This window comes from Chiloscyllium plagiosum, chromosome 27 (genome assembly GCF_004010195.1).
Source record: "Chiloscyllium plagiosum isolate BGI_BamShark_2017 chromosome 27, ASM401019v2, whole genome shotgun sequence".
Classification (NCBI taxonomy): Eukaryota; Metazoa; Chordata; class Chondrichthyes; order Orectolobiformes; family Hemiscylliidae; genus Chiloscyllium; species Chiloscyllium plagiosum.
The window spans coordinates 14,962,090-14,974,461 of NC_057736.1; the positions used below are offsets into that span (position 1 = coordinate 14,962,090).

General features: G+C 39.4%; 1 protein-coding gene and 1 long non-coding RNA gene across 5 annotated transcripts in view; one reads left to right on the top strand and one right to left on the bottom strand.

The window, feature by feature from the left end:
- Window positions 1-319: 319 nt before the first annotated feature.
- Window positions 320-4,485, bottom strand: LOC122563585. Its single transcript, XR_006315658.1, has 2 exons — window positions 4,261-4,485; window positions 320-2,508 (listed from the first exon to the last, which is right to left on the bottom strand). It is a non-coding gene; the product is annotated as an uncharacterized LOC122563585 (long non-coding RNA).
- Window positions 4,486-4,488: 3 nt separating this feature from the next.
- LOC122563584 (ribosomal protein S6 kinase 2 alpha-like) overlaps window positions 4,489-12,372 on the top strand; it is a 214,021-nt gene continuing 206,137 nt past the window's right edge. For 2 of the 4 annotated variants that reach the window (XM_043717500.1, XM_043717501.1), the window contains exon 1: window positions 4,489-4,825. In XM_043717500.1, coding sequence (XP_043573435.1) covers window positions 4,763-4,825 — 63 coding nt within the window. In that variant the 5' untranslated portion in view covers window positions 4,489-4,762. The remainder of the gene's footprint in view (window positions 4,826-12,372) is intronic. The other 2 variants (XM_043717494.1, XM_043717496.1) reach the window with 1 other exon arrangement.

Genomic DNA, 12,372 nt, shown 5'->3' on the forward strand with positions numbered 1-12,372 from the left:
ATCACAAACAATTATAGATTTCTCAAAGGTTTCATTATGTATACCGTATATATGACAGGCTAATGGAGTTGCAATGGACACAAAGTGTAGTCTAATGAATATATAATAAATGAATAAAATTAAACAAAGACAACTGATTTTAATTTGTGACTGTCCTATTTTTCACCTTTTTCACCCCAGACTACTCTTACAACTTCTTCAGAATAGCCTGAAATAAATTATTCCCTAATATAGCAAATTTCATTTTTCAATCTCTTGAAGTTGCTCATAATTCTTCATATTTTGAAAACTGTTAATGAGGACTTGAACAGATCTTTGCTCATAATCCTTGTGTTACTTTTTAATACAGTGGAGACAATATACATAAAAGCCAGTTGCTCCATTTCAGATGTACAGCCACGGCACATAGATATAAATAAACCATTTTCTTAACATTACATACAGACTAGAGGACATTTAACACAGTTAGTTAATGGTTATTTGTTTAGCATTATTCTTTTATCTTTCAGTGTTGAAATCTCATTGCTTACTGTAACTTTGGAGGGACATTGTAAGGTCACTGGCAGGAAGCCTAGAGGAAAATAGCAGTTACAAAGTGCTAATGGTTTATAGAATTTTTTTTCCTGGTCAGCAGTCTGAAGTAGGCAGACTGGCATGCATTAGAATCATCCAGGTTCAAATTGTAAGCTATTCTTTCTGTTCAAATATCCTGCAGCCTCTTAGAATTGGAAAATGATGTAATGATTTTTGATGTAATTTTTAAAATGACAAATATCAATATACAATCTATTATCTAATTCTGTAAAATTAGTACATTAATACCAACAAAAATATATTTTCTGAAATATTTTTGGAATATTTTCTACTGGATATAATGATGGAAATTATAAATAACAGGCATTCATCACATTGTATACAGTATTTCACTTGATCAATATATGGCTATAGCATAGACTACTGAGAGACACAAACAGCTCCCACTGTTTAGTCTATTTTTAAAAATGTCATTAATTGAGTGGTGTACTAAGGGAGTAATGTTCAGAGTAAATACATTGAATAGTACAGGCAAGGCACTGAACTTATTTGTTACATTTTTAATGGATTTGTGCGTTCATTGAGGCCAAGGATTGCTGGAGAATGGAACAAATATTTGAAGAGAAGGGGAAATAAACAGGCTAAGTGAACCAAATTTAAAATTAATGGACAAGCTTATACAATCGGAACCATTTTAACTTCAGATTGGCTTAACTCCAAGTGGTAAGTATTCCTGTTTATACAACAGAGTGGATTCCTTAACATCAACAGCAACACAAGAACAACTCTGAGGCAACTGTTCAAAATTTGCACTAGCTGGGAATATGCACTGTCAGGACAGCATTACTAGTCTTACTGGGTAGATTGGCTTTAGGAACCAGAAACATTTGATAGCTAGCAGCAATTTCCATTATTGGGAAATGCTCTCTGCCATAGGCTGAAACTTATATATTGATGCAGCAGTTGTACTTCCTGTGGTGCAATGAAGAAATTGCCTCAAGGTGGTTCTCTGTCAGTTGAACTACTGATGAAGTCAGCACCTCCTTCAGCTAGAATGCTGCAGGATACATGCAGCATGAGACTGCAGTGGCATTAGTCACAATGTACGTCAGCTTTTCTTATTGACACACTGCGTGGTCCTTTCTCACCAATACCAGAATGTTAGTAAATTATGATTTTTTTTTTGTTTTCTCTCTTTCATTGGAAATAACAGGTTTTATTCATAAAGTTTTATTGTCATGTGTATGCAAATATAGGGATACAGGAGCACAGTGAAAAGTTTATAATGTCGCCATTCACGGCACCATCTTAGGTATAAGGTTCCACAGGTACAAAATATTAGGGAAAAAGTAGAAAAATAAAGCAGTATAAAGCAGTAAATAAGAAATAAAGTTAAAAGTTCCAAATTACGATCCTTCGTTAGCCATGGACCTGCAGTCACTCCGTGCTGGGCTTTCCTCACGTGGGCTCAATCTTTCTCCCGCACTGGGCTTGATCTCCCTGTGTCTCCACACAGCATTCTCACCGTGGACTGCCATTTAACATGTTAAAATATTGAATAGCATTGTCTTATATATCTTTATGTTATGAAAAACTGTAAATAAGGACTCTAAGACTTTTGCTTGCAATCCCTGTGCTACTATTTAATACAGTATACACAGAAATCAAAATCAAATGCTCAATTGAAGCGCTATATGCCATGGCATGTAGAAAGAAATAAACTGTTTTCTAAACATTGCATATGTTATCTTATTACTGGAAAAACTAGAATTGGTCTCTTACTCCCATTCCTGATGATATCACCTCCATGTTCATGTTAGGTAATATTGTAAATAGTTATATCTTCAGGTCCTCTATTCTTTAAATCTGCTGTCATTACATGTCGCCTTGAGGCTACCATGAAGGATTCTCCTCTCCATCTCTCCTCTTGCTCAAGGTGTGGTGATCCTCAGGTTAAACCACCAACAGTTGTCTCTGTCGAACGAGAAAGCAGTTCTAAGGTCTGGTAAGACTATGACGACCTTTTAGCTATAGAGGTATAAAGCATGGAAACAGGCCCTTCAGCCCAACTCATCCATGCAAACCAGGTATCCTAAACTGAATTAGTGTCTTTTTACTTTGAAAGATTAAACCTTGATCCTACTGCCGTCGCAAATGACCATGTCTTTTCCAATCTGTTGTTTCTCTCCAAAATTCTTAAAACATATTTTGGCCTCGAAAATCTGTCCTAATCTTTTTCAGAACTCTTATGTTTCAATCCCTGCATTAAGGTTTCTGCAATGCAGCGGTACCTAACAGATCTTATCAAAATCATAAATTACATCCTACATGATTGCAACAAAGGTACGATTTCCCTTCTCATCCTGTTTGCAGCCTTTTACATGATCAATCACACACATCCTGCTCAAATGTCAACCAGCTTATTGGGGTCTTGTGGCACAGTGACAGTGTCCATACCTTTGATCCTGGAGGCCTGGGTTTGAGACCCATCTGCCCTAGAGGTGTGTAACAACATATTTGCCCAGATTGATTAGAAAATACCTGCTACTGCTTCTACCTGGGTACATTCTTGTCTAACTGTAGCCAGAGAGTCACTAGCAATGACTTCTGCTCAGTTAGCTCTGCCACCCTCCACAACCCTATGCTTGTCTCCCATTTAACTTGCATCAATGCTGTCATTATCAATGCTCGCATTGTTTTGATGACACCCAGCTCTAACTCATTACCAACTGTCTTGACTTTTCCACTACAATTAAATTGCCCATTTATCTACATCAACCCCCTGTACTAGATGAGCAGAAAAGGTTCTCCAATCAAACACTGGGTAGACTGAAGCTTTTGTTTTTGGTCCCTGCTCCAACTGTTTCTTAACTACTACTACTACTACTCCTGATTTGCTGGCAACTGTCTGAGAATAAGCCAGCCTGTTTCTAACCTCACTGTCATATTCAATCCTGAGGCATACTTCTAACCTCATATTCATACAATCTCTAAAACTGCTTATCTCTAATTCTTGACATTACATACATTTATCTTAGCTGATCTGTTTCTGAAACCCTTGATCATATCTACTTACTTCTAGATTCAAGTCTTCCAATGCAGTCCATGCTAAACTCCCACACTTTGCCCTCTATAAACTTGAGTCAATCATTGTTTTATAATACTTCTGTGGACTAATTACATTGGATACATTATATGCACAAGTTGTTGTTACTGTTTTTAAAATGGAGCAAGTATAGAAAAAAAATACTTCATTCGGCAGTAAGGCAAGAACCAGAGGTCATAGATTTCAAATAACTGGCCACAAAGCCAGCGAGTAAATAAGGATAAATTTCTTCTGGTTAAAATCTAAACATAGAATTTTTTTTAAAAAATCCACATTTGGACATAAAGAAGGAGCGATACAAAAAAACTGCACATACTGCAATCCAAAGTAGACAGGCAGGAGGGTGGAAGAACACAGCAAGTCAAGCAGCATCAGGAGGCGAGACCTGAAGAAGGATTACACCTGAAACGTCGCCTTCTCCACCTCCTGATGCTGCCTGGATTGTTGTGTTCTTCTAGTCTCCTGCCTGTCTACTAAAAAGAGCGAGGAAATGAATCACAAAAGTGTTACAGCACATGAGGAGACCATTCGGCCCCTCAGATCTGTACTTGCTCTTGAAATGAACATCAGTGCCTACTGCCAATTTTCTGCTTTTCCCCCCACGTCCTGAGCGGCATTACCTGAAAATAGTTGCTGAATCCGCACTAATATGACGCGCCCATTGGTGTCCTTCCAAGCTGTAACACTTTGTGGCTGTTACACTGAGGAGGACTCTTCCAACACGCACACTGTCCATCGACGTTGCCTCACCTTTTTTGAAATTGCCATGAGAACCTCGACCATGCCCCGCCATTTCCCGCCATGCTATTGCGAAACGTATGGACGTCGCCCGGCGTGATGACGCAAGCGCGCGAGGGTGGTGAGTGGCAGGCGCGAGAGAGCTCGAGCTGAACAGCAGTTAACGATCGGGACCCGCGCAAAGGGAAGGGAAAAGGGGAAGACAGAGTGGAGTCTTGGGATCACTTCAGCCAGCGGTATAAAGTAATCAGAAACGAGCCACTATTGTGTGCAGGTATCTCTCACCTACCAGGGTAGAGCTCAGCGACAGCGGGCAACTCTCTCCGGAAACATCCAGCCTGACAGGGATTTGCCTCTCGTCCCGTTTCCTCAGTCGGTTGCAGGATGCCGTTGGCACAGTTAGCTGGTCCTTGGCCCAAAGTGGACCTGGTTCACCTAGAGACCGAGGTAAATATTTCAACAAGGCATAACCAGACTAGAGGGGGGGATCAACTCTGCCTAGAGGGAAATGTCCATTCATCGGGGAAAGCTATGCTGTTAAATCAGCTCTTGCTGTTTGGGATAAAGTGAACTGACCTGAGAAGCTCAACTGCGAGTGATCTCTGCTTGGGGAAATTCCTCTGAAGTTGAAAGGTCTAAGGTGGGCTTCTCCGATCGCTCACACTTTCCAATCGAGGGCGGTGTATGTACTAAAATCATTGTCAAATATTAGCAAAATTGCTGTTTGGGGCGCCGTTGAAATTTATCGAAACAGTATCTGCAGAGGATCGAGCCCGCAGGAGAACAATTCAGTTATCTTAGGCATTGCAAATGTTGGTTATATTGCCACATTGTGGTTACAATTATGACTTTTTTGGGAAAAAAATATTCGTGCTTGGCAGTTGCGTGCTTTGTGTCACCGCGTCGTCTTTGTTCAGTGATTGTGTGTAGTGTCTACCGTCCGACGTTGGATTCTGCTAACTTCAAAAATATTAATTAATGCAATAATGAATGTACCTCTTGAAAAGAAAGTCACCTTTATGAACATTTTTTGCCAGGACTGTTTTTATTTGGAAAATAGTGAAATGAATTATGCCGCATATTGCAACAGCAGCTGGTGATGAAAGTGACTTCAAAAGGACTATGGCCAGAATGACATTCTGAATACTTTATTTAATACATATATGATCTTGCATCGCTGCTACCAAACGGATTCCTCTTCCATAATCTTTCCTTTCTAACCAAAATGATGATTTGCCAAATGCTTTGTGGAGTCAGAAACCTTTCTAACGTAGATAGAAAACCTGAGATTGGGAGAGTGGTGAAAAGTAATTGTAAATACAGTGGGCAGAAAGGGAAGGAGTGCGTCTACAATGGAGCTGCAAGATAGTGCTCTAGAATAATTTTATTGCATCCTTCTGTAGTTGAGAAGCAGAACTTAGAAGATGAACAATGGGATATTGAAAGAAAGTAGAAAGAAACACACTGAAATTGAAACATTTCCTGAAATAGGAAATTGGATCTGGGGCTGTATTATAAAACTTTGATGGATAAACTTGATGGATAAAACATTACAGTTCACTTATAAATCAGATTTGAGCAAACATGTAGTAAAATTAAGGTTTTATGTTTACTAATCTATTACTTCATTAACATTTTATTAGAAAAAAATCAAGTCTTAAAACTGGCAGAAACATTTGACAATTGAACATGTATATTAAGCAACATGCTACAGAAATTCGTGAAAAACCACTGGTTGTTTAAGATACTTTAATGGGAATCAGTGGGAAAGAAAGTCATCTGCAATTCCATTGGAAATCTAATCCATTAAATTCTCTGGAATTTGTTGCAATAAATAGTTCTTGTTTTGGTATCGATTGATCACCTACTATTCTGGATGAGCTCTTGATTCAGGAGTATGAACTATCCAGTTGAAATGTTCAGGTACAAATGAAGATGCATAACTGCAAAACAAGTTCTGCCTGATAAGCCTTCAATTCTCCTCAAAAACACAATTTTTGAATTTAGAGTCCTTGCACTCTACCAACCCAATTCATGACTGCTGCAGGCCATCAGCAGCAGCAGAGTTGTACTCGAACACAAGTACAGTCTTATAATTTGGCAAATCCTCCACTCTACCGTTACTATTAAGCAAGGGGATCAACCCTGGTTCAATGAAGAGTACATGAGGACATGGAAGGAGCAGTGCCAGATGTACCTAAAAATGAAATGTCAACCTGGTGAAGCTACATAACGGGATTATTTGGAGTCAAAGTGCAAACAGTAGAGTTAAGCAATTCCAACCGATGGACCATTACATTACAGTGTGGAAACAGGCCTTTCAGCCCAACAAGTCCACACCGACCCGCCGAAGCGCAACCCACCCATACCCCTACATTTACCCCATACCTAACACTACGGGCAATTTAGCATGGCCAATTCACCTGACCTGCACATCTTTGGACTGTGGGAGGAAACCGGAGCACCCGGAGGAAACCCACGCAGACACGGGGAGAATATGCAAACTCCACACAGTCAGTCGCCTGAGGCGGGAATTGAACCCGGGTCTCTGGCGCTGTGAAGCAGCAGTGCTAACAACTGTGCCACTGTGCCGCCCATATCTAATCTTTGCAATTCTGCCACATCCAGTCATTAATGGCAGTGGGCAATTAAACACCTCAGTGGAGGGAGCTCCAGAAATATCCCCATCATCTGATGGAGGAGTGTAGCACAACAGTACAAAAGATAAGGCTGAAGCCTCTGCAACAGTCCTTAGTTAAAAGTGATCCATCTCAGCCTCCAGCAATTCAGTTTTATATCAAGAACTGTTGAAGGTATTGTACACTGCATAGGCCCTGACAAATATGCTGGCAATAGTACTAAAGATATGTGCTGCACCAAGACAGATGGTTCTCGGACAGCCACAACACTGGTATCTACCTGATAATGTGGAAAATTGCCCAGATCCATCTTGTCCACTCAAAGCAGGACAAATCCAATCAAACTAGTTATGTTCTCACAATTTTTCTGTTGTTTATCAGCAAAGTGATGTAAAAGATCATCAACAGTTTCTTCAAGTTGCACTTCTTTAGCTTTTAGATGCTTAGCTTGGGTTCCACCAAGGCCACTCAGCTCTTGACTTCACAACAGCCTTGGTTCAACAAGGACAAAATAACTGAATTCCAGATGTGAAGTGAGTGAGTGCCATTGACATCAAGGTTGCATTTGACCAAATGCAGCATCAAGGACCCCCAGTAAAACTGATGTTAGTGGGAATCAGGGAGAATCTCTCCATTGGTTGGAGTCATACCTGAGGCAAAGGAAGATGATGACTTGATGGGCCGAATGGCCTTATTTCCACTCCTATGCGTCATGGTCTTGTAATGTCTTAGGCCCAACTGTCTTCAGCTGCTTCATCAATGACCTCTTTATCATAAGATCAGAAGTGAGAATCTTCTTCGGAGAATGCAGCTGTCCACGTTCAATAGCAGAAAGATCTGGATAAGATCCAGGTTTGAGCTGATAGTGGCAAATGAAATTCACATTGAACAAATGCCAGGGAATGACTATACCCAGCAAGAGTGAGTTTAACCATCAGCCCATGGCACTCAATATCATTTAAATCACTTAAACTCCCATGGAGGTTACCATTGTCCTGAAGTTGAATTGAAATTTGCAAATAAATACAGTGACTACAAGACCAGGTTAGAAGTTAGGAATCTGCAGTGAGTAACCCATCTCCTGAATCCCCAAAACCAGATAAAAAGCACAAGTCAGGGGTCTGAATGGAATACTTCCAAGTTCTCGAATGAGTTCAGCTCCAGCACTGTAGAAGCTAGACACCATTCAGGATCCAGCAGCCCACTTAAACCACATCCACAAACATTCACCAATGCACCATGATAGCAGTGTGCCCCATCTACAAGGTAAATTCACAAATGTTACATGGACAGAACCCTCCAAACCCATGGCTACAAACATACAGAAGAGCAAGACAGCAGATACATGGGATAACTACCACCTGCAAGTTCTCCTCCAAGTCACTCTCAATCCTGACTTGGAAGTATATGTTGCTATTCCTTCATTGCTGGGCCTTCACTTCTGCAACACTCCCATCCCCAATATTAGTGTGGATCTACATATAGCAAATTAACTGCAGAAGTTCAAGAAGACCATTGGTTTCTTAATACCAACTCAGGAATGGACAATGCACGTTAGCTGAGCTGGTAATGCCCAAATCCCATAAACAAAAAAAAACCCAATCTCCTGTCCCTTTCTTAATTAATTGAATGTGTTGTCATTGCCCAAAACTGAAAGTTTCTTCTCCAGAACTCCATGTTGAATCCACCCAGTAAACCTTCCACCCCTGACATGGTAACAAAACTGCTCTTATCAAAGGTATCAGTAACATATTATGCAACCTGTTAAAAAAACTATCCTTTATCTTTCTTCTGTGAACTCCCTGCATTGTTCATCACATGATCCTTGAATGTCACTGCACAACCATCGAGCTCAGTGGGACTTCTCACTCTTGGTTCATTCTTACCTATTTTGTTGTAGATAGATTATCATTTACAACAGCTTTTCTTTTCACTAATGTGCAGTATCTTTCAATTTCCTCCCATTTGAAATCTATGTTTTGCCCTTTGGGCAATATTGTCCAAAAAACACAAATTAGTTTTATTTGATCATTAACAATATTCAGTTCACTACTATCTCCCTAAATTGTTAGATTGCTTGTCCAGATTCCAGAGCGAGTTGAGCAGGAATGTCCTCCAATTTAACAATGAGAGGACTAAAATCATTGGCTTTGGTCTTTGCCACAAACTCAATTTCCTAATTGCTGGTTCCATTCCTCTTTCTGGTAAATATTTGAGATGAACATTTTGTGCATAACTTTGTTATCATAATTGACCACGAGATGAGTTGCCTACAATGCATCCGCACAATACTAGTTCAGATTATTTCCACTATTACAAATTTTTTTTTGGAATTCATTTGTGGAATGACTGGACCAAAATTTATTCCCTATCACGAGCTACCTCTGAGAAATTGGTGGTGAGCTGCCTTTGTGAACTGCAGCAATCCATTTGGATTGTTACCACAATGCTGTTATGGCAGGTGTTCCAAGATTTTGACCTAGCAACACTGAAGGAATGACAATATATTTTGACGTTAGAATGTTGATCTGTTTGATGTTGATTGAGGGATAGATATTAGCCAGAAACACTATAGATCTTTTACATCCACCCAAACATGCAGATGGGGCATTAGAATAATATCTGATCTGAAGGATAGCACATCTGACAATGCAAAATTACATTTCTCCTGCACTTGTGTCCATCTTGATTGTTCTATTCAAGTCCTGGGTCACAACCTGGACCTTGTGATTCAGAGGGAAGGGAACTGAAAACATAGTGTTACAGGATAACAGATTCTGCCTAAAGACTAGACATTAAGACACTAATCTGGAACTGGTGTGTTTAGAATGAGAGAGATTTGCAAACGAGGAGAATTTTTAAAATTGAGACTTGGTTTAGCTGTGAGCCGTTGCAGGTCATGAAGGGACTTGGATATGACTGGCAGAGCTTGGGATTAACTTTCTGCAGGTTGAAAGATGGAATGTTGGCTCAGATTGTATGGACATTAAAGTCAAGTCTAGAGATTAAAAAGGGATGGATCAGGGTTTGAGCAACAAAGGAACTAAAGCAGAATGATGTGCTTGGACGCCAAATGTGAGTTCAAATATGTCACAAAAATTGTGAACATTATAGTTTAGTTTGTTTCCAGAAGATGGGCTGGAATGGGTGGCTAGGAATTTGAATTTATGGTGGGGAGTGAAAGTTTCATTCTTCTTCAATGATAAAAAGTTGCAGCATGTTGCTATGCAGAGGGACTTGGGTGTTCTTGTACATGAATCACAAGGTTGGTTTGCAGCTACAACAGGCAATTAGGAAGGAAAATGGAATTTTGTCCTTCATTGCTGAAGGGATTGAGTTTAAAAGCAGGGAGGTCATGTTGCAGCTGTATAAGGTTCTGGTGAGGCCACACCTGGAGTTTTGGTCTCCTTACTTGAGAAAGGATGTACTGGCGCTGGAAGGGGCACAGAAGAGGTTTACTAGGTTGATTCCAGAGTTGAGGGGGGGTTGGTTTATGAGGAGAGACTGAGTAGATTGGGATTATATTCATTGGAATTTAGGATAATGAAGGAGGAATCTTATAGAAACATATAAAATCATAAAGGGAATACAGAAGATAGACATACAGAGGATGTTTCTAACTGGCATTTGAAACAAGAGGGCATCGCCTCAAAATTAGGGGGAGCAGATTTAAACTGAATTGAGAAGGAACTTCTTCACCTAGAGGGTTGTAAATCTAAGGAATTCCCCACCCAGTGAAGTAGTTGACGCTAGTTCAGTCAATGTTTTTAAAGGTCAGATAGATTTTTTTGAACAATGAAGGAATTAACGGTTACAATGAGAGGCCGGGTATGTGGAGCTGAGGCCATGAAAAGATCAGCCATGATCTTATTGAATGGCGGAGCAGCTCAAAGGGCCAGATTGCCAACTCCTGCTTCTAGTTATGTTTCTATGTACTTATTTAGTTGGAGTTTCTGGTATCTTTTGAGACTGATAGCTTTTCAAACAAAGAAATCTCCACAACTCCAACAGGACAAAAACCAATGGGCAAGATTTCATTTTCCTTAAACCTTTAATGTAACAAATCAACTAAAATTAACATAATTGAAACATTATTTATTTCAAATAAAAGATTAAATTTCACTTTAAATAGTTGATACACCAAAAATACAGTTAACTTCAACCATATATCATATCCTGCACAAATGCAGCTCCTCATTCAATCCTAGTCTTTCCAACTTGACCACTTGCACATAGGATTTTTCACTGCTCCTTCATGATTTTGATTCTTGAGTGATAACTCTATCTAAGGTTCCAGGATAGAATTAAGACCAGTCAGATTTCTACAACCCCCTTTTTATTTGGATTATGACCGTTCTGGTGGCATAGCTTTCCAGAATGCCTTTAAAACTGACCAACTGTTACACTAATTCAGTCTGGTCCTCTGAGACAAGTACCCAACTCTTTAGCATGTGTAAATAATTCAATCCACTTTTAGAATTCAACTCCTTTCAGCTCAGTTGCATGTTGCTTCACCAAGTGTGGAGATGGATTTTCTTCTTGTTACCAAACAGAGGATGACATAGAGAACTTTGCTTGCTTCACTTTATACAAATTTCTGTGCTCTGAATTGTTCGCTCAAGATCAGTTGCCACAGCCTTCATCTCCATAGAACGGTCAGCATTAACTCCTCAGATCCTCATTACTTTAACTGGGAATCAAATCACTCCCCTTTCTAGAAATATATATTTTCATACTCTCTTCCCTTAGAACATATTTATAATTGACTTGTTCAGAGATCTTATTACATACCTCTGTAGCAGTTGTGACTTGAACCCGGGTCTCCTGACTCAGAGTTTAGGGACATTACCACTATACCACGAGAGCTCTTTCAATTAGCATATACTTGCAATAATGGGAGAATTCATAAACTGGTGGGCATCTGAGGGATCCTGATGCAATCTTTTCTGACTGGTATCATTTTCAGTGCTGTAAAGCAAGATGATTTTAAGGAATGTGATTTAAAGGTGTTTGATTTATTTAAATTTTAATATTTATTTTTAAGTTTTGATTTAGGCTAGTAGATGTGGGTCTTAGTTTGCTTGTTTTGAGGGGTTAATGATCAACTTGCAAGTTAACCCACTTAATTCTGTTTTTCTCTCCATAGATGCTGCCAGACCTGCTGAGTTTCTCCAACATTTTATATTTTTATTACATCTTTCCAGTAATTGTATTAGTTTACTAAAATGAAACAGAGTGAGCTTTTGATGTATAATGGGATTTTGTTTCATTCATAGATAAATAGTTGTACATTCAGTTTTCAAATTTGGAAGGTTTCAAATTGTATATTTTCTGATTAGAGGAAATACCCATAGT